Source organism: Prionailurus bengalensis, chromosome D1 (genome assembly GCF_016509475.1).
Source record: "Prionailurus bengalensis isolate Pbe53 chromosome D1, Fcat_Pben_1.1_paternal_pri, whole genome shotgun sequence".
Taxonomy (NCBI): Eukaryota; Metazoa; Chordata; class Mammalia; order Carnivora; family Felidae; genus Prionailurus; species Prionailurus bengalensis.
This window is the reverse complement of record NC_057346.1, coordinates 103,254,899-103,282,293: the sequence shown is the minus strand read 5'-3', so window position 1 is coordinate 103,282,293 and position 27,395 is coordinate 103,254,899. Positions and strand designations below refer to the sequence as shown.

Sequence of the window (27,395 nt, the reverse complement as noted above, 5' to 3'; positions counted from 1 at the left end):
ACTGTCAGATTCTCGGAGCCAGGTGTGATCTTGACTCTGCCAACGAGGCATAGAGGTTCAGAGAGGAGAATTGCCCAAAGTAACAGAGCTGGAACTAGAAAGCGGGTCTCCTTCCCGTCAGCCCAGGGCTGTGCCCTGAACCTGTTACAGCAGGTAAAAACAGAGGTGGGGCCGTTCCCTGTCTTCTTCAAGGAGACACCACGTTCCCTCCATGTCGTGGGACCATTTGACATGAATGAAGGGGTTAGTGAGGTTTTCCTAGGACTAATTTTCAGAACGTATTCCAGATCCCCCAAAGAGGTGGGAGGTGAGGGGCGGAAAGAGAGGGAAGTATGGGGAAGAAGGAAAGGACTGTGAGCGTGTCCTGTTCTCCTACGGATAAGCATCTTGAAGGACAGTCAAGCAAGCACTGAAACACCATTTCCAAGCTGATGGTCTCCCAGGTGACATTCAGTTCAATAGATTCTCAGAGGACACAGTGGTTACTACCCAGAGGGTATGCCCCGAAGGATGTTTCGATGCAAGACAGAATGAATACCCATACGTGCTACAACACGGATAAACCTTGAAAACATTAAGTGAAAGAAGCCAGACACGAAAGGCCACGTAGAGGAGGAATGCATTTATACGAAAGGCCCAGAATAGGCAGATTTTTAGGGCCTGGGGGAAGGGTAGAACGGGGAGTGACTACTAGTGGCCATGGGGTTTTCTTTTGTGGGTGACGAAAGCGTTCTGCAATTAAATAGCGGGGATGGTTACGCAACCCTGTGCATATGCTCCTAACTGACCACTGATTTATACACTTTAAAATGGTGAGTTTTATAGTATGTAAATTTTATCTCGATTTTTTTTAAACACGAAATGAAACAGTTGTCAAATATAGCCATAAGCATATTTGTAGATACCGGCACTAGAAATTGCGGAAGAGGCCTCACAATTTATTGATCACCTCCTGTGTCCCAGACATTCAGATATTATACATTCATTTTTTCACTGAGGCCACAAGACAACCCTGAAAAGTACGCATGTTTTCTTTGTTTCACAACGAGAAAACTAAAGCTCATCGATAGAGCTTGTCCAAGGATACACAACTAGTTAGTGCCATCATCAGAATTAGGACTCGGGTCTGTCAGGCTTCACAGTACTTGTCCTTGCCACGAGGGCACGAGGCTTCCCATTAGTTTCTTGTGCAAGAAGCCTTATACCTGCTTGGTGTTGTCCCTCATTGTCCTGTGCACAGTGGTGGACATGCTCAGGTGATACTGTTCGAGTGATTATCAACTGTCACCTCCACAGATGACACCTGGAGAACTAGCCCTTGCAAATGGCAACCGCACTCCAGTTACCGAGTTCATCTTGTTGGGATTCTCCAGTTATGCAGATCTCCAGGAGCTTCTGTTTGTAGCCTTCCTGCTCATTTATGCCATAACAGTGCTGGGCAACCTGGGAATGATGGCACTCATCTTCACAGACTCCCGTCTCCATAGCCCCATGTATTTCTTCCTCAGTGTCCTGTCATTTCTAGATATTTGTTACTCATCTGTGGTCACACCCAAGCTCTTGGTCAACTTCCTGGCCTCCGATAAGACCATCTCTTTCGAGGGCTGTGTGGTCCAACTGACCTTCTTTGTGGTGCACGTGACAGCTGAGAGCTTCCTGCTGGCCTCCATGGCCTATGACCGTTTTGTGGCCATCTGCCAACCCCTCCATTATGGTTCTGTCATGACTAAGGAGACCTGCGTCCAGCTGGTAGCTGCTTCCTATGCATTTGGTGGTGCCAACTCTGCCATCCAGACTGGGAACGTCTTTGCTCTGCCTTTCTGTGGGCCCAACCAGGTAACACACTACTTCTGTGACATCCCACCCCTTCTCCGCCTGGCTTGTGGCAACACGGCCACAGCAGGGCTGGTCCTCTATATCTTCTCTGCTCTGGTTACCCTTCTGCCTGCTGCAGTCATCCTCACCTCCTACAGCTTGGTCCTGGTAGCCATTGGGAGGATGCGCTCAGCAGCTGGACGGGAGAAGGCCCTCTCCACCTGTGCCTCCCACTTCTTGGCCATTGCCATTTTCTATGGCACTGTGGTTTTCACCTACGTCCAGCCTCACGGATCCTCTAATGATACCAACGGCCAAATAGTGTCCGTGTTCTACACCATCATAATTCCCATGCTCAACCCCTTCATCTATAGCCTCCGCAACAAGGAGGTAAAGGACGCACTGGAGAGGAAACTCCAGGTCAGTATCTTTCCCTGCCGAGTCCTGCAAGGTTATTTGCCGGAATGAGGACAGAGCCAGATTCTCGCACAGAGAGTCGTGAAGCCAAGGCTTTTCTTTCCAGGAAACAACTTTATTCATGCTCGCACGGGCTCAGAGGGTTTGTACCCAAAAAACTGAATGTCGCGTGCTGTAGCCTTTGAAGCATTTTCTACTTCTTTGTCTCCCATATATGGGTAACCTATAGATATACAGTCTGATCGGGTAGTCTCATGTTACAGGATCGTGAGAGGTGTCACGTGAGACATACAGAGTTGGGAGGAAGGTCACATACGCACATCGCTAGGTTGCCTTATCTTGAGGTCCTTTCCTCCCCACATTCCTCAGGGAGGGAACTCTGAGGAAGGAAGGTGGAGCATGCTCCGAATCACATTATGAATTGACCTAATGGAGAGCAGCCCTGGAAGAAGGAGGTGGAAGAAGGAGGGAAGAAACAGCAAATACCATTCTTTCTACAGAGAATCGCAGTTTTCGTTACTGTTTATTTATTTTTGACAGAGAGAAAGAGTGTGCATGAGCAGGGGAGGGTCAGAGAGAGAGACAGAGAAAATCTCAAGTAGGATCCATGCTGTCAGCACAGAGCCCAATGCAGGGCTTGAACTCACGAACCACGAGATCATGACCTGAGCCAAAACCAAGAGTCGGACACTTATGTCGACTGAGCCACCAGGCACCCCTCCAAAACGTTTTTAATGACCCTGTTTGCTTCTGATACTTCATGCTAAAAAAGAAATAATTAAATCCTTTCCGGGAAACTGAGTGTGAAAATCTCTCACTTCTGTCTTCTTTCATTAAGCCAATATTTACGAAATTCCTCCTATGCTCCACAGTCCATTAACGTATAACTAAGTTTTCAGTACATGCCTACAACAGAGGTCAGGGCTGGAACATCATGGCGAAGGGACCTGGTGAAAATGAGTCTAATTCATTCATCTGGAAAAATATTTATGAGGCAATTAGGTGTAACACACTGTGTAGGCCCGACCTGGATTAATAGAACAGTGAAAAATAAATCCCATCATGTCGGTGGGTTAATACCACAAAGGCTTTCCCCGGTGCTAAAGATGAGACAGATCAGGTGACTCTCCAGGGCCACTTTTATCCAGCCATCATATCTGGGCCCCTGTCATCTTACCACACTACCATCTCAACCTGTGCCCCCCAAGATTTTAACGGTAGAGGAAATAATCAAGAAAGTCTTGTGGAGTGTTTTTAATTACCTGGCCTGAAGCTGGCTCACGTCACTTCAGCCCACATGCCATTAGCCCGAAACCAGTCTTTGAGTTTAAAATAATTGCAAAGGAGACCAGGAAATGTAGTCTCTCTATTTACCCAGAGAGAGGAAAACTAAACGAGATTTAGTAAATACATAGTTTTGTCTCTGTCACTGGCCAATTGGGCAGTTGGGTAGAACCATCTTCTATAAGGGATTCTAAAACATACTAGAATAAATCAGAAATAAGGTGCTGGTTAACTCATGTTTCTACGTAACTGAGGTGGACTGTTTCTTCGGATGAAAATTTTAGACTATCCCTTGCCTGATCTGAACTATCCCTGTTGAGTATTCTTTGAATCACACACCTGGGTTGCATGATGCTCCCACAAGCAGTAAAAGTGACTCTGAGATCAGCTAGTTGACCGTTGCCCGAAGCTGGAGGTCACAATTACCTTGACTTCTAAAACTAAATTATACAGAACATAGTGGTATTTACTAAGAGTGATCTTATATAAGTTTAAAGGATGTAACGTATCACCCAAGAGTAGGTACACGTATAAACATAAGAACTCCTGAAGAGAGCATAAGAAGCCAGAAAAAAGGAAGGCATTTTGAGACCATTAAAGTCAGGGACAGGGGCGCCTGGGTGGCTCAGTCGGTTAGGCGTCTGAATTCGGCTCAGGTCACGATCTCTCGGTCCATGAGTTCGAGCCCCACATCAGGCTCCAGGCTGATGGCTCAGAGCCTGGAGCCTGGAGCCTGTCTCCGATTCTGTGTCTCCCTCTCTCTCTGCCCCTGCCCCGTTCATGCTCTGTCTCTCTCTGTCTCAAAAATAAATAAACGTTATGGGGCGCCTGGGTGGCGCAGTCGGTTGAGCGTCCGACTTCAGCCAGGTCACGATCTCGAGGTCCGTGAGTTCGAGCCCCGCATCGGGCTCTGGGCTGATGGCTCGGAGCCTGGAGCCTGTTTCCGATTCTGTGTCTCCCTCTCTCTCTGCCCCTCCCCCGTTCATGCTCTGTCTCTCTCTGTCCTAAAAATAAATAAAAAAAAAACGTTGAGGGGCGCCTGGGTTGCTCAGTCGGTTAAGCGTCCGACTTCAGCTCAGGTCACGATCTCATGGTATGTGAGTTCGAGTCCCGTGTCAGGCTCTGTGCTGACTGCTCGGAGCCTGGAGCCTGTTTCAGATTCTGTGTCTCCCTCTCTCTCTGACCCTCCCCCATTCATGCTCTGTCTCTCTCTGTCTCAAAAATAAATAAACGTTAAAAAAAAAAATTAAAAAAAAAAAACGTTGAAAAAAAAGTAAAAAAAAATAAATAAACGTTAAAAAAAAAATTAAAAAAAAAAGTCAGGGACAAAATACAAAAGTTAAATGCGCCTGATGAGGGAGCCAAAGGTAAGTTGAAGGCAAAGGGCCCCCAACCCCCAGGTGGGGTATGTGTGACATTCCTCAGGCACTGCTGGCTGCCCAAGAACAAAGGAAGGAGAAAAACAAAAGGTAACTGATAAAAATCACAGTCATGCAGGACACAGTCTCCATCAGTTTGTAACTTTTAATAATTTACAAGAAAAAAGGCCATCTCCAGAAACCTAGACTCAGTTTCCTAGAGCCCTAACATCACCCTCCTCTCCATAGTGATGTGCGGAACAGAGGCAAGAAAGAAATGTCAATAAAATTAATTTCTTTTATAACCTGCAGCCCACTGACCAATACTTGTGGCAAATACGGAGTATAACATTCCTCTGGGGACTTCTTATTCTCTTCATGTTAATGTTTTGCTAGAGGGAAAAACAACCTTAGCTTGACAATAGCTAAACCTTCAATGTCTTAAGAGTCCTCTTTAGCATATGAAAGTCCTCCTGAAGGCCTCGCTTTTGCCTTTACCTCCCCCAACTCCACAGTATATACCCAGTCACTCCTCCAAACCCCAGTGCAGCTCTTTCTGCCCAGGGCTCCTGTCCCCCATGCTTTAATAAAATCACCTTTTTGCACCAAAGATGTCTCTAGAATTCCTTCTTGGCCATAGGCTCCGAACCCCCACTGCCACTCCAAAACCGCATCACACCTCTGATATGGCTCTGCTGTATAATTTTTATTCACTATATAAACAAGTATAGAGAGGGGCGCCTGGGTGGCTCAGTCGGTTGAGCGACCAACTTCAGCTCAGGTCATGATCTCACGGTTTGTGAGTTCGAGCCCCGCGTCGGGCTCTGTGCTGACAGCTCAGAGCCTGGAGCCTGCTTCGGATTCTGTGTCTCCCTCTCTCTCTGCCCCTCCTCCACTAATGCCCTGTCTCTCTCTGTCTCAGAAATAAACATTTAAAAAATTTTTTTTTAATAAACAAGTATATAGACTTTGAACAAATATTTATAGACTTTCAATCTGAGAAGTGGCTAATTATTTTCCTATTCCTCCCATTCACTGTTGTATCCTCAATGCCTGGCACCTTGTAGGCACTCAACAGAGATCTGTTCAATAAATGAACGAATGGACATCTACATGAAAGTTCTCCTTGGAGCAGTGGCACTGTCATCACCCGAGAGTTTTTGAGAAACGCAGAATCTGGGCCCTGCCTCGGACCTACTGAGTCAGAATCTGCAGGTGCACAAGACCCCCACGTGCTTGGTGTGCACATTAAGGTTTGGGAAGCACTGATTCCCCTACTTCGATCTAGCATGAAATTCTAAAGTGAACACAGTATGCAATTCTCCCAGAGCCCCACAGTTTAGTCTGGGAGAAGGTCCTTGGCAGAGGAAAGAGCGTGACAAAACCCCAAAAGTGAGAAAACTACATCCCTGATCCTTTTTCAGCATTGCATGTGATCTACATTAAAATGAGTAGTAAGAAAAAAAATAATAAAATAAAATAAAATAAAATAAAATAAAATAAAATAAGCAGTAAGAGGAGAATCAACATGAACAGGGGCATCATGTTGCCTGAGGGGGGTGGTACAATAAGAGGGCAACGCCACCTGAGTTTGTCTTAACGGTGTGGAGAGTTATTATGGGCTAACACAGTATATGACTACGGCTTCCCTTCCATAATGCCTTGTTGTAGCTGGCAGGTGGCGACCCAACCCAGGATTACATTTCTGTGGACTCCTTGCATCTGGATGCAGTCCTGTGACTCAGACGGTCTCACCAAAGAAATGTGATCAGAAGAGAGATTTCATTTCAAGGCATAGACTTTTCAGAAGTGGGTGGGTGTTAGGACCTCTTGGCTCTCTATTTTCTCTGCTGCCAACTGCAAGGGAGGGGGGCCCCATGACCCTAGGGCATAGTGGAGCCACAGGGAAGGAGCCTGGTCTCCTAAATTAGTGGAGAAAAGCTGCCCCCTAACTGGTTTAACACAGGAATAAGATATGTGCTCTATTTGGTTAAGCCACTGAAATTTACCTACAGCTATTGGAGTTACCTCCAACAGAACAATGAATGTTAGGTGTTTTTGTTTTGTTTCTTTTTTTAAACAAACTGATACGGCCCTCTCCTTGCCCCAGGCTGCTTCTCTGAACCCATCTCTGTATTGATTGCTGCATCGTTTGGAGATGCATCCCCCAGTGCCCTAGACCTAAAAGCAGTACTGGTCAAAATGCCATCTAAAAGGAAGCTAAGTAAATGCCATTTTACCATAGCAGGTCCTTCCCCCAAAGGGCAGCATCTTGGGTGGTGTATGTCATTCTCTTCTTTTTACTGCTGAAGAAAAGAAGAAAAGCAACGCATCCAAGTTATCACAGCTAATAAGACATGCTGGATCTGGTTGGCCCATAAACATTTGAAAGCTTCACTGGCAATTAAGAAGATGAAAATTAAAATCCCAAGATACACTTTTATAGCCTCCAAAACAGTAAAAATTAAAAACCAGACAATCTAAGTGTCAGTCATGGTTGCGTGTAAATTGTGCCAACCACTTTGACAACAATTAGACATCAACTTTAAAAGTTGAACCCGGGGCACCTGGGTGGCTCAGTCAGCCAAGCAAGCAACTTCAGCTCAGGTCATGATCTCATGGTATGTAAGTTCGAGCCCCACATGGGGCTCTCTGCTGTCAGCACAGAGCCCACTTCAAATCCTCTGAAATAAAATAAATAAAATTAATATAAAAAATAAATACACATTAAAAAAATATAACTAAATAAAAGTTGAACCCGTGGTTTTATGAGTAGGCATGTAATCGAGAGAAATGCCTTCACTCTTGCATTATGAAATATGCTTATAGCAACATTGTTTGTCATACCAAAAAAGCAGAAGTAACACAAATGTCCGTGACAGGAGAAAGGGCTGAATAAAATAGGGCACAGTCATTCAACAGAAATAAGTGAAGTACAGGTCCGTGCATCAACATGAATGTGTCTCTAAAACATAAGCTTGAGGGACGCCTGGGTGGCTCAGTCGGTTGGGCGTCCGACTTCGGCTCAGGTCGTGATCTCACGGTCCGTGAGTTCGAGCCCCGCGTCGGGCTCTGTGCTGACAGCTCAGAGCCTGGAGCCCATTTCAGATTCTGTGTCTCCCTCTCTCTCTGCCCCTCCCCTGTTCATGCTCTGTCTCTCTCTGTCTCAAAAATAAATAAACGTCAAAAAAAAATAAAAAAAAAAACATAAGCTTGAGTGAAATCAAGACAGAAAGAAGTAACAGAAGGATGCAAACAGTATTATTCCATTTGTATAAAATTTTAAAACAGGCAAAACTAAACAATTATAATGTTAAGAAATGCATTCACAGATGGTAAAACTATTTAAAATAAAGCAAAGAGTGATTGACAGAAGATTTGAGACAGTGCTTCTCGTAGGGGGGTAAACAGAGGTGATATTAGGGAGAGACTCATGGGAGCCTTCCTGGATCATGCTACTCAGTGTGCGATCTGTGCACCACCGATACCGGCCTTGTCTGGGAGCTGGTTACGAATGCAAAATCTCAGGCTCTTCCCCACACGTACAGAATCTGAATCTGCATTTCAACATGATCCCCAGATGATTCGTAAGCACCTTAAAGATACTTGTAACAGTCTATTTCTAAGGTAGATGGTACACACACGAGTGTTTATTTTAGTGATATTCTTCAAACGGTATAGGTTTTACAACACATTTGCATGCATGATGTATTTTACAATTTAATAACATTTAAAAAATACATAGTTTGAATTCAATTTTAAATATTTTAAAATATATATAAGTACAGGGGCGCCTGGGTGGCTCAGTCGGTTAAGCGTCTGACTTTGGCTCAGGTCATGGTCTCGTGGTTCGTGAGTTCGAGCCCCGCGTCAGGCTCTGTGCTGACAGCTCAGAGCCTGGAGCCTGTTTCAGATTCTGTGTCTCCCTCTCTCTCTGACCCTCCCCCGTTCATGCTCTGTCTCTCTCTGTCTCAAAAATAAATAAACGTTAAAAAAAAAAGTTTTTTTTTTTAAAAAAAGAACCAGTTTAAAAAATATATATATATATATATGTACAAAGACGAATACATAAAATGACAAAGAGCTGAAAACAAAACCTGATATGTACACTCAAGATCCACCCCTATTTCCACTTTTCCATGCCTTTGGCTCAAGGTAGTAAATGAACTGACTCCAGTGAATTTTTCCATTTCTTTTTCTTTTTTTTTTTTAATGTTTATTTATTTTTGAGAGAGACAGAGACAGAATGCGAGTGGGTTGGGACAGAGAGGGAGACACGGAATCTGAAACAGGCTCCAGGCTCTGAGCTGTCAGCACAGAGCCCAACGTGGGGCTCGAACTCACAAGCTGTGAGATCATGACCTGAGCTGAAGTCAGACACTCAACTGACTGAGCCACCCAGGCGCCCCAGCCATTCCTAATTCATATTGCATGGGCCAAATCCACGATACAGATAGATAAACTATTGGAAGATTCATTCAGTCGCTTGACCTTTTTTTATTTAGATATGCTGGGTTGGGGAGTGAGTAGGAAAGTTATTTCCCCATTCAGCCAATCTTTGCCTTTCCTGGAAAGGCTTTCCTGGAACGTGTTTTGGAAAGTGGAATGCCTGAAATTTGAACTTTATACTTAACATGTTTTATTTGTTTGGAAGGAAAGGAAGAGGGGAAGGGATACAACTCAGAGAGCTACAAAGAATTATAAAGTCTCAAGTATGATATAATTGCTTAATTTGATTTTATGTCTGAATGTTATGCACTGTATATATGAATATTTAAAGTATCGAAAATAGATTATATTTAAATGCTGACAATCAAATTCAATTTTCTGGTGTAACTTTGCAACTCAAAAGTCCTTGTTCAATCCAGTTGACTTAAAACGATATTCGGTAAGGAGAAAATTTAACTTTGATGTTGGATACAAAGATATGCTAGTAGTAATTATGCAAATGATCGAGCAGGACCTTGTGTAACTGTCGAATGTCTTTTCAATGCTCTTGAATAATTTGTAAAGAGAGGATTTAAACACTGCTGGTCTCCCCCTTGAAAAAGAAGCCTGTAACACACTAAATCGTTGCAAACAGCTGACTGGGACTGTGAAGTTCCCTCTGTGAGGCTGGCTGGTGCCGATTCTCAGCCCGGTTATAATAGGTGCTTATGTAAGGCCCCGAACTCACCTGTACAAGAAGCGTGACTTTTTTATTTCCCCCCCTTGGCAAGTTGTCTTTGGAGCTACTCATCTGCCCGATGGTGAACATCCTGTCTGTCAAATCTGGGCAATGCTGATCAGTTTACGAGCCCCCCTCTCTGCAACGTTCACCCGTGTACACACTCCTTCCCTTTCTCAGGGGTTGGAGAGTGCCAGTGAGGACAGTTGGAATAGACTGGGATGTCTCCTGGTCCTCTGCCACGTCAGTCCGAGCTGGCATTTCCTAAGACATCCTATTCCCGTTTGGTGTCCAGCTGCCAGACCATGATGATCGTGGTCATGACTCCATGTCTGAAAAAGAAGGCCTCTCTGAACTCCGTTACTCCTTCCCTCTCAGGGGGCACCACCCACTCTGCCATGACTTTGCCTCTCAAGGGAAGTTGCCTCGGGCTCTCTCAGCCTGGTCTAGCCGCAAGGCCGTTTCTTCTCAACGGCTCCTATACCTTGAGAGATACAGTTCTAGAGACTGGGCCACAGGATTCCTTCCTAGGCGCTCACCAGCCTGTAAACTCCCATCTGCTCTTTCTTCTCCTTACAAGCTCGGGGAACTTTTATCTACTCTTTGAGAAAAAGAAAAGCTCTAGAAAAACTGGCTCTGACTGATCATATATTCTTATATGCCTGTGGTTATGGCATCAGTTTATGCCCTGGGTTATTGATGGTTCTGGCTTTTGAAGTTCAAAAGCTTCTTATCACAAAAGTTTAATCTCTGCCTTGGGTTTCTAAAACATATTTTAAACCTCAAAGGCCAGGGATTGACTTCTTTTGGTATCTTCACTATGCTGTAACAACCCTTCCCTGAGGCATGGCTGCCAAGAAGTCTATTTGGAACAGGGGGAAGGACCACTGAGAAAAAATAAAAAGTAAATTATCAGAAAAACAAGACAGTATATCAAAATAATATTCCAATATCTAATGAACATAATTGTAAAGGTCTCCACATTTTGCTGTTACCACTTCACCCTACCTGTTAGCCACGAACTTGGGCAATGGAGGTCCAGCATTTTGTACACGTGTTTTAAATTGTGCTGTTTTCCTTAGTAAATTGAATACAGTTGACAGGCTTGCTTAAATTCAACAAGCGTCAAATTGACTGTTTTTGACCTACCAGATGGTATCTTCCTTTGTCTCAAATGCAAAATCACTAACATCAGCCCTTGATTTTTCCATTTTCCACTCTCCTTTGATAAACAAGGGCAAATATGCAACGAGACGTTCAAGTGATTACACAAACATTGCCATATTTAGATGGCAACACAGCTCAACTGAAACGGTTGGCTGGCAGACAGCAGTACCATGAGGTAACTTAAGGGGGGTTAGTTGCTGAAATAGACAAAGTAGAATTTGGTGGAGGAAGGGAGTCCAGGGGTGCGGGTCCTATAATACATATGAACGGGCCAGTTGGACACATTCATGATTGCCCTCCCTACTTTCATATCTCTAAGTAGGAGCAATTATAACAAAGTTATTTGTAACAACTTTACTGAGATATAATTCACCCACCCTGCAATTCACCGAAGTAGGGGAAAAAAAAACCAAAACCCACCACACTTTCATTCCAGTGTGTGTCTCCTTCACCCTTACACCACTACCGAACTCAAAATACTTCTGACACAAGATGTTTGGGGATCTTCCCACCAAGCAATTCTCAGTAACATCACCTGGGGGTCCTACCGTGGAGTTCATTTCTGACACTAACCAGGCCCCACAGGTAAAAACTCGGTCCCACAAGATTACCCCTGCCTCCCTTAAGCTTCAACAGGGGACTTTTTGCTGTTACTTTCTGCAGGGGACAAAAGATGCTACGCCTAGGAGAAACTTCCCTGAAGGTGCTGGTTTTACCTGACTTGGATTCTTCCTAAGCTTTGGACACAAGCCGCGTTTGCCCCTAGTTCAGGAATGCCTCACCTGCCAGGCCTCTGCTGCGTGCCGGGGTGGCCAGTAGGGCTGAGGAGAGGACAGGCGCCAGGGAGTCGCCAAAAAAGAAAAAAAGAGAGAATTTTACCGTGTATAGTTTTGTGTGTGCTTGGATACACCGTAGGATGACGTGGGATATATTGTACAAATAGTCTACATATGTGTCTGAGATTATGCACGATTGGTGCTTTGGCTTTGTAAAGAATTTCCAGATCACCTGACAACAGTTGCAGGAGCAGGGGGATTGGTTCTCTCATCATCCCTGATGTTTGGGAATATTCTGTTTGCTTCTTAAATAGTTAAGAATGTATTCAGCTACTCTGTACTAACTTGAAACGTGTTTAAGGAAAACGATTTTGCCCTCTTGCCATCCCCCCCACCCCAACTCAGTAATGTCAAGAAACTAAAACCCGATGCCACAGCTCCCGTAGGCTTTTTAGAGATCTTGGATTTTTATGTACAGTCTTAGTCATTTTTAATAAATGTGGTTCATTAAGGGGAAAAAAAATTACCCCTGCCTCTAGTGTGAACAGGTGTATGGAGGAAGTAGTGAATAGGTTTGTTGATATAGAACAAGGTGTTCTCATATGAGCATTACAATGTCGAGATCACATATTAACCCGTGCCAGTGACACCCTCAACACGGCTGGGTTTTCACCAGCAGTAAGAAAAAAAAAAAAAGACTGTCTTCACAGGTAGCAGCCTTACCTTTCAGTGATGCCTTGAGAGTTAAGGAAATGAAAAATCCTTTCTACCAAATTACAGGCTTGATGTCAAATTGAAGGCCTAGAAAATATTACATGTAGAATCCTGATATTGAGTCGGCCACAGATACATACACCATGTCTTCACCGTCACCTGTTAGGTCAGTTACTCTTAACATAAAGTAGGTTGATATAAACACCAACACTGGGATGGAGCCTTCCAGCACTGCAGAGCGGTAATCCCCCGGAGCACCGTGCTGGCTTATGCTTTACTTAAAGCGGATGATGGCGAAACACTTAGCACTGACTACGTAGTAAGCTAAATGGCAAATACCAGGAAGGAAAACTGGAAAACTCTTCTCAGGATGTGCTGCAGTTCAGCTTTCAATGACATCTGGATCTGTACTTTGAGGAAATAACAGCAGCCAGTGGGCAGGCTGCCTTTCGGGGGTCCAGACTGGAATACCTTTGAAATGGAGGAGTATACCAACTCCCGTCATTTGCCGAAGGGTCGCACACAAGGAGACAAAGAATTGAAAACCTGTAGATCAAAATCGAAAACTTGCTTTGAAATTCACAGTCACCTCGTGCATGCCTAACTCCACGCTAGGTTTGCATCAGCCTTTTATCTGTGTGATACATTGAGATGGCAGCAGATATTCAAGAAGTGGGAGCTGGAATTCTTTATTGCTCTCAGTAACGTTTTGGAATACCAATAGTGGTTTTATTTGTTAAAACAAAGACAGGGTGGATGTACAGAATGAAATAAACATGCTGTCTATTCATAAAAAAAAAAAAAAAGAAGAAAGAAAAGAAAGATTACCCCTGCCTCAGTTCAACACCAATTGCAAGTAGTAGGTCCCAGGTTACCCACAACTTCTGTTCTACTTGGCCACAAATGAGAGGTTCCCATGACCTGCCCACCCACTCTTGGATTCTATCATTTGCTAGAACAACCCATAGAACTCAGGGAAACACTTAAGTTTACCAGTTTATAATAAAATAAAGGATATGATAGGGGTGCCTGGGTGGCTCTGTCGGTTAAGCATCCAACTCTTGATATTGGCTCAGGTGGTAATCTTACGGTTGTGGGTTCGGAACATGCTTGGGATTCTCTCTCCCTCTCCCTCTGCCCCTACCACATTCACACACACACGCACCCACACTCTCTCTCTCTCAAAATGAATAAACTTTTAAAAAATGAAATAAAGGATATGATAAAGGATACAGATGAACAGCCAAATTAAGAGCTATGTTGGGCGAGGTCCAGCATATGTTGGGCTCCCAAGTTTGGGAGCTTCTGTCCCTGTAGAGTTGGGGTATGCCACCCTCCCCACATGTAGAGGCATGCACCAACCTAGAAGCTCTGGGAACTCCATACTATTAGGATATTTATGGACGCTTCATCATGATTTCATTTCTAGCCCTTCTTCCCATTCTGGAGAATGGGCAGTGGGGCTAAAAATTCCAAGCTTCTAATCATGGCTTGGTCTTTCAAGCCATGACCAGCCTCCCTGCCCCCCATCCAGGAACCCACCAAGTGTCACCTCATTAGAACAAAAGACATTGTTATCACCCAGGAAATTTTGTCAAGAATCAGGGTCAAAGAGAAAATCTTTTTTTTTTAATTAATTTATTTATTTGAGAGAGAGACAACATGAGTGGGGAAGGGACAGACAGACAGGGAGAATTCCAAGCAGGTTCCATACTGGCAACACAGAGCCCAACTCGGGGCTTGAACTCACACTGTGAGATCATGACCTGAGCCAAAAGCAAGAGCCAGACGCCCAACCGTCTGAGTCACCCAGGCATCCCTCAAAGACCAAATCTTGGAACAAAAGATGTTCCTAGTGCTCTGATAACTTAGAAAATTATAAGGGTAGGGGCGCCTGGGTGGCGCAGTCGGTTAAGCGTCCGACTTCAGCCAGGTCACGATCTCGCGGTCCGTGAGTTCGAGCCCCGCGTCAGGCTCTGGGCTGATGGCTCGGAGCCTGGAGCCTGTTTCCGATTCTGTGTCTCCCTCTCTCTCTGCCCCTCCCCCGTTCATGCTCTGTCTCTCTCTGTCCCAAAAATAAATAAAAAATAAAAAAAAAAAAAAGAAAATTATAAGGGTATTAGGTTCCTGTGCCAGGGACCAGGGGCAGAGACTAATATACATACATATTTTTTTTTTTTATTATTTCACATCACCCATTTAAAGCATACAGTTCAATGACTTTTAGTCTATTCATGGACTTGTGCAACCATCACAATTAATTTGGGAACATCTTTATCACACCCAGAAGAAACCTTGGCCACCATCTTGCAATTCCTCTACTGTCTTTAGTCCTTGGAGATCACTAGTCTACTTTCTGTCTCAAGAGACTTGTCTGGACATTTCATATAAATGGAATCCTAAAACTATGGTCTTATATGACTGGTTTCTTTCACTTAGCATAATGTTTTCAAGGTTCGTCAGTATTTCATTTTTTTTATATGGCTGAATAATATCCCATCATATGGATACACCATATTTTATTTATCCATTTACTACTTGATAGATATTTGGATTGTTTCCACCTTTTAACTATTGTGAATAATGCTGCTAAGGACATGCATGAGAATGCAGCTATCTGCAAGCCAGAAATAGACCCCTCACCAGAAACACGGACACTCTGATCTCAGACTTCCAGCCTCCAAAAGTGAGAAATTTCCATTGTTTAAACCACCCAGGCTATGATATTTTGTTATAGCAGCCTGAGCTAAGAAATTTATTTTTTCTTTTGTTGTTGATGCTTTTGGTGTCATATCTAAAACTCCATTTCCAAATCCAAGGTCATGAACATTTACCTCTATGTTTTCTTCAAAAGATTTTATGGTTTTATTTATTTATTTATTTAATATTTATTTTTGAGAGAGAGATAGAGAACAGGATTCAGGGAGAGGCAGAGAGAGAGAGGGAGACACAGAATCTGAAGCAGACTCAGGCTCTGAGCTGTCAGCACAGAGCCCGATGCAGGGCTTGAACCGACAAACTGTAAGATCATGACCTGAGTCAAAGTCAGCCGCTTAACTGACTGAGCCATCCAGGCGCCCTAAGGATTTTATGGTTTTAGCTCTTATCCATTTTGAGTTCATTCTTGTATATGGTGTGAGGAAAGTGTCCAACTTCATTCATTTGTGTGTGGATATCCAATTGTCTCAGCACCATTTGTTGTAGAAACTGTTCTCTATTAAATAATCTTAGCATCCTTGTCAAAAATCAATGACCATAAATATATGGGTTTGTTTTGAGACTCTCAGTTCTACTCCACTGATCTATATGCCTATTCTTATGCCGGTTCCCATGCTGTTTTGATTAGTGTAGCTTTGTAGGAAGTTTTGGAATTAAGAATCATGAGTCCTCTGGGGTGCCTGGGTGGCTTAGTTGATTGTCCAACTCTTAATTTTAGCTTGGGTCATGATCTCAGTTTCTTGAGTTCAAGCGCCAAATGGGCTCTGCACAGACAGTGCAGAGCCTGCTTGAGATTCTCCCTCTTTCTCTACCTCTCTCTCTCTTACAAAATAAATAAATAAACTTTAAAAAAAAGAAAAGAATCATGAGTCCTCCAACTTTATTATTCTTTTTCAAGACTGTTTTAGCAATACTTTTTTTTTTAATTTTTTTTTAACGTTTATTTATTTTTGAGACAGAGAGAGACAGAGCATGAACAGGGGAGGGGCAGAGAGAGAGGGAGACACAGAATCGGAAACAGGCTCCAGGCTCTGAGCCGTCAGCACAGAGCCCGACGTGGGGCTTGAACTCACGGACCGCGAGATCGTGACCTGAGCTGAAGTTGTACACTTAACCGACTGAGCCACCCAGGCGCCCCAGCAATACTTTTTTTTTAAGTTTATTCATTTATTTTGAGAGAGAGAGAGAGAGAGAGTGGGAGCATGAGAGGGGGAAGGGCAGAGAGAGAGAGGAAGGGAGAAAATCCCAAGCAGGCTCCAAGCTCCCTGTCACCATGAAGCCCAAGTCTTGGAGCTTGATCCCATGAACCCTGGGATCATGACCTGAACTGAAATCAAGAGTCAGACGCTTAACCAACTGAGCCACCCAGGCACCCCTGTTTTAGCTATTCTTGGTCGCTTAAATTTCCATATGAATATTAGGATCAGCTTCTCCACTTCCATCCAGAAGCTCGCTTGGACTTTGATAAAGACTGCATTGAATCTGTAGGTCAATTTGGAGAGCGTTATAAAAAAAAAAAAAGTTTTTTTAATGTGTATTTATTTTTGAGAGAAAAAGAGAGAGCATAAGTGGGGGAGGGGCAGAGAGAGAGGGAGGAAATCTCAAGCAGGTTCTGCTCTGTCAGCACAAAGCCCAACATGGGGCTTGAACCCATAAACCATGAGATCGTGACCTGAGCCAAAGTCAGATGCTCAACTGACTGAGCCACCCAGGCGCCCACGTGTTGTCATTTTAAAAATATAAAGCTTTAGGAGCACCTGAGTGGCTCAGTCGGTTAGGGTCCAGCTTTGGCTCAGGTCATGATCTCACTGCTCATGGGTTCGAGCCCGGCGTCAGGCTCTGTGCTGACAGCTCAGAGCCTGGAGCCTGCTTTGGATTCTGTGTCTCCCCCTCTCTTTTCTCCTCCCATGCTTGTGCTCTGTCTCTCTCTGTCTCTCAATAATGAATAAATGTTAAAAAAAATTTTTTAATGTTTAAAAAAATATTAAACCTTCCTACTCATGAACATGGGATGTCTTCAGTTTATTTAGATCTTCTTTGATTTTTTTCAACGATGTGTTATAGTTTTCTGATATTAATTTTGCACCCCTTTTGTTAAATCTATTCCTAAATATTTCGTTCTTTTTGATACTACCATGAATTGAAATGTTTTCTTAACTTAATTTTTGGAATGGTCATTGCAAGTGTATAGAAATACAAAGGATTTTTAAACAACTTTATTGAGACATAATTCACATACAATTCACTCATTTAAACTGTATAATAGTAGAAATACAACTGATTTCTGTATATTCTATATCTTGCGAACTTGCTGAACTCCTTTACTACATCTCACAGTTTTTAGTGGATTCATTAGGAATTCAGGGTCATATTGCCCTGAATAGAGAAGGGTTTACTTCCTTCTTTCCAATCTGGATTCCTTCCTTCCTGTCCCCTCCCCAGTTGCCCTGGATTGAAATTCCAGTAGAATAAAAGTTGTGAGAGTAGATATTCTTTTCTATTTTTCTTATTTTAGGACATTTAGTCTTTCACCATTGAAAGTATTATGCTAGCTGTGGGTTTTTCATAGCTCCTTTTATCAAGTTGAGGAAATTCCATTGTATTCCTATTTTGTTGAGTGTTTTTATCCTGAAAGGGTGTTGGATTTTCTCAAATGATTTTCTTCTGCATATATTTATGTCTATTAAATCAGTAACAATGTCTCCTCTCTCCTTTTTTTTTAATTTATTATTTAGAGAGAAAATATATATGTGTGCAAGCGGAGGAAAGGCAGAGAGAGGGAGAGAGAATCCCAAGCAGGCTCCACTCTGTCAGTGCAGAGCCTGACGAAAGGCTTGATCTCACAAACTGGGAGATCATGACCTGAGCCAAATCAAGAGTCAGACGCTTAACCAACTCAACCACCCAGGTGGCCCTCCTCTCTCATTCTTGATTTTGGTAATTTGAAACATTTCTCTTTTTTTCTTGGACAGTCTAGCTAAAAAGTTTGGCAATTCTGTTGATCTTTTCAAGGAACCAACTTTTAGGTTATTGATTTTTCTCTATAGTTTTTCTATTTGCTGTTTCATTTCTACTCTAATCTTTATTATTTCATTTCTTTTGCTTGCTTTAGTTTTGGTGTGCTCCTCTTTTTTCTTCAATGTCTTAAGGTAGAAGGTTAAGTTATAATGATTTGAGAGCATTCTTCTTTTATAATATAGGTGTTTTAGCTATAAATTTCCCTCTCGGTACTGCTTTAACTGTATCCCATAAGTTTTATTATATTGTGTCTTCATTTTCATTCATCACAACATATTTTCCAGTTTCTCTCATTATTTCCTCTTTGGCCTGTTGGCTATTAAGGAATGTGTTGATTCCATATATGTGTGAACTTCCCAAACTTCTTTCAATTATTGATTTCTAATTTCATCTGACTGTAGTTGGAGATCGTTGAATAATTTTAGTCCTTTTAAATTTATTGAGGTTTGTTTTATGATCTAACACATTGTCTATCCTGGAGAACGCTCCATGTGCACTTGAGAAGGTTATATTCTGCTACTGTTGGGCAGGGTGTATCTATAGATATACATAGTTACTGTTAGATTAGTTGGTGCATAGTGTTCAAACCTTCTATTTCCTATTGATCTTCTACCTAGTCTAGCCACTATTGAAAGTGAAGTACTGAAGTCTGCAACAATTATTGTCAAGTTGTTTATCTCTCCCATTATTTATCAGTTTTGCTTTGTGTATTTTGGGGCTCTGTTATATAGATAGATAGATAGATAGATAGATAGATAGATAGATAGATATAGATGTAGAGATATAGAGATATAGAGATATAGAGATATAGATAGATATAGATATAGATATAGATATAGATATAGATATAGATGTATGTATGTTTATTGCTATATCTTCCTGATAGGTTGGTCTTTTTGTAATTACAAAATTCTCCTCTTTATCTCTAGTTACATTTTTTGTTTTAAAACCTATCTTGTCTCATATCATTATATTCACTCCAGACTTCTCTTAAGGCTCTGTTCATTTGTCTTCTCTTTTTCTTCTTTTCCTCTTCTTTGGATTTTATAACCTCTGTTGATCTGTCTTCAAGCTCACTAATTCTTTCTTCTACCGGTTCAAATCTACTGTCGAACATCTCCAGTGGGTTTTTTTATTTCAGGTACTGTACTTTTTAACTCCAAAAATTCCATTAGATTCTTTTTATAATTACTATCTCTTTATTGATACTCTCTGCATAATAACAGATTGTAACCATCTCCTCTTATTTCTTTGAGCATGATTTCTTTTAGTTCTTTGAATATGGCTACTTTGAAATCTGTCAGTCAAGTGTGACATCTGTCCTCACAGGCAGTTTCCGTTGCTTACTTTGTAGCCTATGTATGGGTCCCACTTTCCTGTTTCTCTGAATGTTACATAATTTTTGTTGAAATTAGATACTCCTGATAATATACTGTAGCAACCCTGGAGGCCAGCCCCTCCCTCTTCATCCAGAGTTTATTATTGTTTACCTGTTTGTTTGTTTATTTATGTGTTTATTTTTGAGCAGCAGGCCAAAGTTTATCAGAATATAAGATTAGGAAGGAAGAATAGTAGGAAAGCTCTCTTTACAGAGAGGCGACATTCGAAAGTGAATGCCCCTACCTGTTGGTTTATTGACGGGCTGAACGATTTTAGTGAAGTGTATTTCCTCCACAGTGTGAAGGCTCTGATGCTGCTCTTCAGAAGATGCTGTATTGGGCATGCACACAGTCACTGTAAAATGACAGTGGGACTTAACAGGGCTCTCTTCCACTGTCTCTTTCCTTGTGGGCTCCACCAATGCCAATTTGTGCTATTGTTTGTGACAAATCCCTGGGACAGAAATTGCTTCAGAGTCTAATCCAATTTAATTTGTACTCCCTTGCAGGGGAAGTTTTTGAGGTGAGTGTCTGAGGTTTGTTCTGTCCCCAGGGGGCTCTACCTAGATGTCCCTCTCCCTGGGTCTCTCTGGTAAACTAGCTGGTTCATGCTTTCAGTTCTATCACTCATGACGCTACCAGTCTTTTCTTTTCTTTTTCTTTCTTTTTTTTTTTAATTTCTTTCTTTATTTAAGTAATCTCTACACCCAATGTGGGCTCGAACTCACAACCCTGAGGCCAAGGATGACTCACCCTGCTGACCAAGCCAGCCAGGTATCCTGCTATCTCATAATTGCTGTCTCATAAAACCTCCATTGTTTTTTGAGAGCACCTTAGACATGAACTTCTCCACATTCTGTTTCAAGCAGTCTGCCCTTAAAGGAGAACTTTAGAGTTCTCCATTTTACAGCCTGTATCTTCCCCTGGGCAAAACCCCTGAGCTGTGTTTCTGAGCTTGGGGCAGGGATGATGATGTCTTTCTCCCTGAGCACACCCTTACCTTAAGAGGAAGGCACTAGGTGGGACAGTAGCCTCTAGTCTTCTCGGTTTTCCTCTCCCAGTATGTTATCTCTCTCCTCCAAACAACCTGGAATTGGGGCCCGTGTTCTTAGCACACAGTGTCTGAGCTACAACCTCTATCTCAACCTCTCAGCTGCACTTGCCGTAACTGAGCCTCTGCAAGAAACAGCTGGTGATGAGAAATGCTGATGCTCTGGGTCTGCTCCTCTTGGAAATCTATCACTGTCCTGAACAGGGAGCTGGAGGAAGAGAGAGCACTGAGTTCTTTACTGGAGTCCTGGGGCAGCATTTCCTTCAGGCTGAGCTGGGACAGGGAAGGGAAAGAGCAGGTCACGGTTCAAATGCCACAGACTTGCTGTTTTTGCCGAGTAGATTTTCTTAAATTGTTTCTTAATTTACCATATGCCCTAAAAACCATTACAAGACCTTAAATGGCTTATGTTTTATGCTATTGACCAGTTATGCCTGTTTGCCTGGGAAGAAGGTCCATGGAACTCCTGAGAAAAACTCTCTCCTTGACCAAATTTTAGACAGGCTCTTCTGAGCCCTCACTTCAAAGGGGGCTTGTCCTTGGGCCCTGTCCTAGGCCTGCTGAATACAGCAAAGAATCCTTCTAATTCAATCCCCAGCCCTTGAGATCTGATCACTTTTGATATCTCATCAAAGTTCTTCATCTCCCATCTTGATACCTTCCCCTTGGCTTGTTAAGTATTTTATTAAAGCCATTTACCAAGAACCCCCCAACGCCTATTACCTAGGAATAGTCCATTGCTTGACCCTCTCACTCTGCTCCCTTGCTCTATAGCCCACTTTGTCCTTACTGTGTTTGGAATTAAACTCAGGCCCACACGGAAGTCTCTTTCCCCTATTGTAATAGTACTGGATAAAACTTCCCTTTACTGCTTTTAACTGACATCCATCCTTTTCTCTTTGACACTCCTCACACTGGTCTTCCAGAAGTGAGTCCCCACATAACAGTTTTCTAACACACCGCATCATATGTAGCGTCCAAGTCCACAAGTTATGGAATAGAAAAGTTAAGCACTGTCAAAAGTGTTACTAAACTATCACAGATATTACTGATATGTTACCTGAGTATCATATAAAGTATCACATTTAATTTCATTTCCTTCCAAATTCCATTCCTGATGCTCATCTCTCACAAAGGCCTGTGACTTTATTTTTGGCTTAGATCATTCCTTTTTTTAAAGTTTTTGTTTTAATTCCAGTTAGTTAAGATACAGTTTTATATTAGTTCAGGTGTGCAATATAGTGATTTCACCCTTCCATACAACACCCGGTGCTCATCACAAATGTGCTTCTTAATCCTTATCACCTATTTCCCCCCTTCCCCTACCCAACTTCCCTCTCATAACCATTAGTTTGTTCTCTATAATTAAGAGTCTGTTGTTTAGTCTATCTTTCTCTCTCCTATTTTCCTTTTGTTTGTTCATTTTGTTTCTTAAATTCCACCTATGAGTGAAATCAGATGGCATTTGTCTTCTTCTGACAGATTTATTTGGCTTAGCATAATGCTATTAGTACTCCATCCATGTATTTGCAAAAGGCAAGACTTCATTCTTTTTTATGGCTGAATAATATTCTATTGTATATGCCTGCTACATCTTCTTTATCCATTCACCAATCAATGGACACTTGGGCTACTTCCATATCTTGGCTATTGTAAATAATGTTGCTATAATCATAGGGTTGCCTGTGTCCCCTTGAATTAGTGTTCTTGTATTCTTTGGGTAAATACCCAGTAGTGCAATTGTTGGATCATAAAGTAGTTCTCTTTTTAACTTTCCGAGGAACCTCCATGTTGTTTTCCACAGTGGCTGCCCCAGTTTGATTCCCACTAACAGTGCACGAGTGTTTTTTCTCTACATCCTCACCAACACTTATTCTTTCTTGTGTTGTTGATTTTAGCCATTCTGACAGGTGTAAGGTGATATCTCATTATAGTTTTGATTTTCATTTCCCTGATGATGAGTGATGATGAGCACCTTTTCATGTGTCTGTTGACCATCTGTATGTTTTCTTTGGAGAAATATCTGTTCATGTTTTTCACCCATTTTTGTTGGTTTGTTTGTTTATTTTGAGAGAGAAAGAGTGTGTGATCAGGGGAGAGGCAGAGAGAGAGGGAGACAGAGGATCCCAAGCAGGCTCCATGCTGTCAGCACAGAGCCCAAAGTGGGGCTCGAACTCATGAACCATGAGATCATGACTTGAGCCAAAATCAAAGAGTTGAACACTTAACTGACTTTACAAGTTCTTTATATATTCTGGATTCTAATCCTTTATCGGATATGTCATTTCCAAATATCCTTTCCCATTCCATAGGTTGTCTTTTAGTTTTGTTGATTGTTTCCTTCACTGTGCAGAAGTTTTTTATTTTGAAGTAGTGCCAGTAATTTATTTTTGCTTTTGTTTCCCTTGCCTTAGGACACCTATCTAGAAAAAGTGGCTACAGCTGATGTCAAAGAAGTTACTGCCTGTGTTCTCCTCTAGAATTCTTATGGTTTCAGTTCTCACATTTAGGTCTTTAATCCTTTCTGAATCTATTTTTGTGTCTAGTGTAAGAAAGTGGTCCAGTTTTCCCAGCATCATTTGTTGAAGAGACTTTTTCCCATTGGATAGTTTTTCCTGCTTTGTCAAAGATTAATCGATCATTTAATTGTGTGTTCCTTTATGAATTTTCTTTTCTGTTCTATTGATCTATGCATCCATTTGTGCTAGTTCCATACTATTTTGATTACTATAGCTTTGTAATATAACTTGAAGTCTGGAATTGTGATGCCTCCAGTTTTGCTTTTCCTTTTCAAGATTGCTTTGGCTATTCAGGGTCTTTTGTGGTTCCATACATATTTTAGGATTGTTTGTTCCAACTCTGTGAAAAATGCTGGTGGTATTTTGATAGGGATTGCATTAAACGTGTAGAGTGCTTTGGGTATCATAGACATTTTAACAATACTTCTTCCAATCCATGAGCATGGAATGTATTTCCATTTCTTGAATTTCTTTCATAAGTGTTCTGCAGTTTTCAGAGTACAGGTTTTTCACCTCTTTGGTTAGGTGAATTCCTAGGTATTTTATTGTTTTGGGTGCAATTGTAAATAGGATTGTTTTCTTAATTTCTCTTTCTGCTGCTTTGTTATTGGTATGCAACAGATTTCTGTACATTGATTTTGTATCCTGAGACTACAGAATTCATTTATCAGTTCTAGCAATTTTTTGGTGGAGTCTTTAGAGTTTTCTTTTCTTTCTTTCTTCTTTCTTTCTTTCTTTCTTTTTCTTTTTTGTTTTTTAGTAGCACCCAAAAGTTTATTAGAGTATAAGATCAGAAAGGAAGAATAGTAGGAAAGCTCTCTTTACAGAGAGGGAACATTCAAAAGGGAATGCTCTTTGACTATAGGCAAGGTCCTTGTGCTATAAAGTTCTCATTGCACCCTCCCCCCTTCCCCCTTGGTCCTTCTCAGGTTCTACCCTTATTGACCGGATACCTCTAGGTGCTGGGTTATCCATTACTGATTGACTTGTTTCCAATGTATAAGGGGTGGTCTATGGCCTAGGGTTTTCTATATATAGTATCATGTCATCTGCAAATAGTGAAAGTTTTATTTCTTGCTTACCAATTTGAATTCCTTTTATTTCTTTTTTTTTTTTTTAAGTTCATTTATTTTGAGAGAGAGAATGCACACATAATCAGGGGAGGGACAGAGAGAGAGGGAGAGAGAGAATCTCAAGCAAGCTCCGTGCTGTCAGCACAGAGCTCGACATGGGGCTCGTTCCCACAAACCCCAAAATTATTACCTGAGCTGAAATCAAGAGTTGGACACGTGGGGCACCTGGGTGGCTCAGTCAGTTAAGCGTCCGACTTCAGCTCAGGTCACCATCTCGCGGTCTGTGAGTTCGAGCACCGCATCAGGCTCTGGGCTGATGGCTCGGAGCCTGGAGCCTGCTTCCGATTCTGTGTCTCCCTCTCTCTCTGCCCCTCCTCCATTCATGCTCTGTCTCTCTCTGTCTCAAAAATAAATAAAAAATAAAATGTTAAAAAAAAAAAAAAGAGCTGGATACTTAACTGAGCCATCCAGGAACCCCGCCCTTTTTATTTCTTTTTGTTGTCTGATTGCTGTGGCAAGACCTGTGATTTTAAAGTTTACAAAATTTTGCATAACTATTGCTAGTATCTCTATAACTTCTGTACAGGTCTCTCACCACTGTTCTCAGCACATCATCAGCTACCAAAGGCATAGGCACACAGCTCAATTCATGTTAGTGGTTGGGCCAGTAGCACAGGAGCAGCAAGTGGATAAGAATATAGCAAGTATCTGAGACTTACCAACACATGTGGCATAATTCTACTTTAAGACCCCAGACTATACATCCTGTAGCTGATTCTAGTTCTGCATCTCCTGCTACATGCTCATAATCCAAGGTAGTCAGAGGACACAAATGGAAGCGTGACCCCATAGAACTCATCACGACCGCTTGCCATTCACAAGATGTAAGTAAGAAGCTTAGAACAGCTGAGTGATATTCACTCTAAGAGGCTAAAGGAAATGGCCAAGTAGTAATACTTTCCTTTGCTCCCTAATTCATGAAAGGACTATTTCTTCTTCTCTGACTTTGGAATAGGACCAGGTTTGCCAGAATATGGTGGAATAAGGATGGAAGTTAAAGAGAAGAAGCCTAGTGCTGTTATTAGACTTTTTCTGGTAAGCATTGCAAATGCTTTGTATCACTGCCTTGCGAACCAAGAAAGATCAAAATCCAACATGATATGGAAGGGGATTTGCTTGATCAAACTATTCCAATTTTGGAAATCTATACTACTGAGCTTCTTTCACATATATACGAAGACGGGGGAAATGATATTCAATGAAACACTATCTGAAAGAGCAAAAATTGGAAACAACCAAAATGTCCATCAATAGAAAAAAGAGTAAATAAGTTTAGTGGGGCCATATGATAGACTGCTATGCATAAAGATTAATATGGGCAGATGTCCAAAGTATATTTTAAATTTTAGAACGGTACACACAGAACCATCACTATGGAAGGAAGGAAGGAAGGAAGGAAGGAAGGAAGGGAGGAAAATGTCATTTTCATTTGCATTTGTTATCAGCAAGAGTCAAAGTTTTTGATATACTTATTAATCCTATAATCTTTTTGATTTACTCATTCAAGTCTTCTGACCATATATTGTGTGAATTTTTTATATGATAAACACATTACCCATGTGTCATATCTGCTGATTTTTGCCACTTGTCATGTCTCATATTATGCTAATTATCTGTGTACATAACTGTTAAATGTGCACTTTAACATATCTTTTCCCTTTTTATTAATCCTATCATTTAAAAGTTTGTAAGTTAAAAAAATTTAAGACAGGCCACAGATTGAAAAAAAAATATTTGTCAAACACTTAAGAAAGGATTGTTATCCAGAATATATGGACAACTCTTTTTTTTTAAGACCTTTTTTTAAAAAACATTTTTTAGCATTTTATTTTATTTTTTGAGAGACAGAGTGTGAGCAGGGGAGGGACAGAGGGAGACACAAAATCCGAAGCCGACACCAGGCTCTGAGCTGTCAGCACAGAGCCCAACGCAGGGCTCAAACCTATGAACCGTGAGATCATAACCTGAGCCGAAGTCACACGCTCAACCAACTGAGCCACCCAGGCGCCCCTTTAAGGTCTTATCTTTAAGTAATCTCTACACCCAACATGGGGTTTAAACTCATCACCCTGAGATCAAGAGTGCATGCTCTACCAACTGAGCCAGACAGACACCCCCAAAATATGTGGAGAACTCTTAAGACTCAATGATAAGAAAACAAATAACCCAACTTAAAAGTGGGCAAAAAGTGTGAAAGACACTCCACTGAAGACAATACAGGTAGCAAATAAGCACAAGAAAAGATGCTCGGCATCATACACCATTAAGGAATTGCAACTTAAAAAAAAAAAAATCCCACTACACAGCTATTAGAACGACTCAAATCCAAAATACTAATGACACTGAATGCTGGTGAGGGTGTGCGGTAACAGGAACTCTCCCACTTTGCTGATGGGAATGCAAAACGGTACAGTCACTTTGGAAGGCAGTTTGGCCATTTTTTTACAAAACTAAACATACTCTCACCACATGATCCAATTAACACACCCCTTAGAATTTACCCAAAGGACTTGGAAGCTTCTGTCCACACAAAACATGCATGAATGTTTATAGCAGCTTTATCCAGAAGTGCTAAACCTTGGAAGCAACAAAGATGTCCTTCAGTAGGTGAATGGATAACCAAACTGTGGCATAGCCATACAACGAAATATTATTTGGTAATAATTCAAACAAAAGAGCTATCAAGCCATGAAAAGCCATGAAGGAAACTTAAATGCATATTGACAAGTGAAAAATGTCGATTTCAAAAGGCTACCTCATGTATGATTCCCATTACATGACATTCTGGAAAAGGCAAAACTATGAAAATGGTAAAAAGGATCAGCTGTTGCCAGGGGTTTGAGAGAAGGAAGGGATAACTGGGTGAGCATAGGAAATTT

General features: G+C 41.8%; 1 protein-coding gene across 1 annotated transcript; it reads left to right on the top strand.

The window, feature by feature from the left end:
* The first annotated feature begins 961 nt into the window (after positions 1-961).
* Positions 962-2,589, top strand: LOC122482811 (olfactory receptor 1052-like). The gene has a single exon (XM_043579106.1). It carries the CDS (start codon positions 1,297-1,299, stop codon positions 2,281-2,283), a length of 987 nt encoding a protein of 328 aa, XP_043435041.1. The 5' UTR covers positions 962-1,296; the 3' UTR covers positions 2,284-2,589.
* The last annotated feature ends 24,806 nt before the right edge of the window (positions 2,590-27,395 follow it).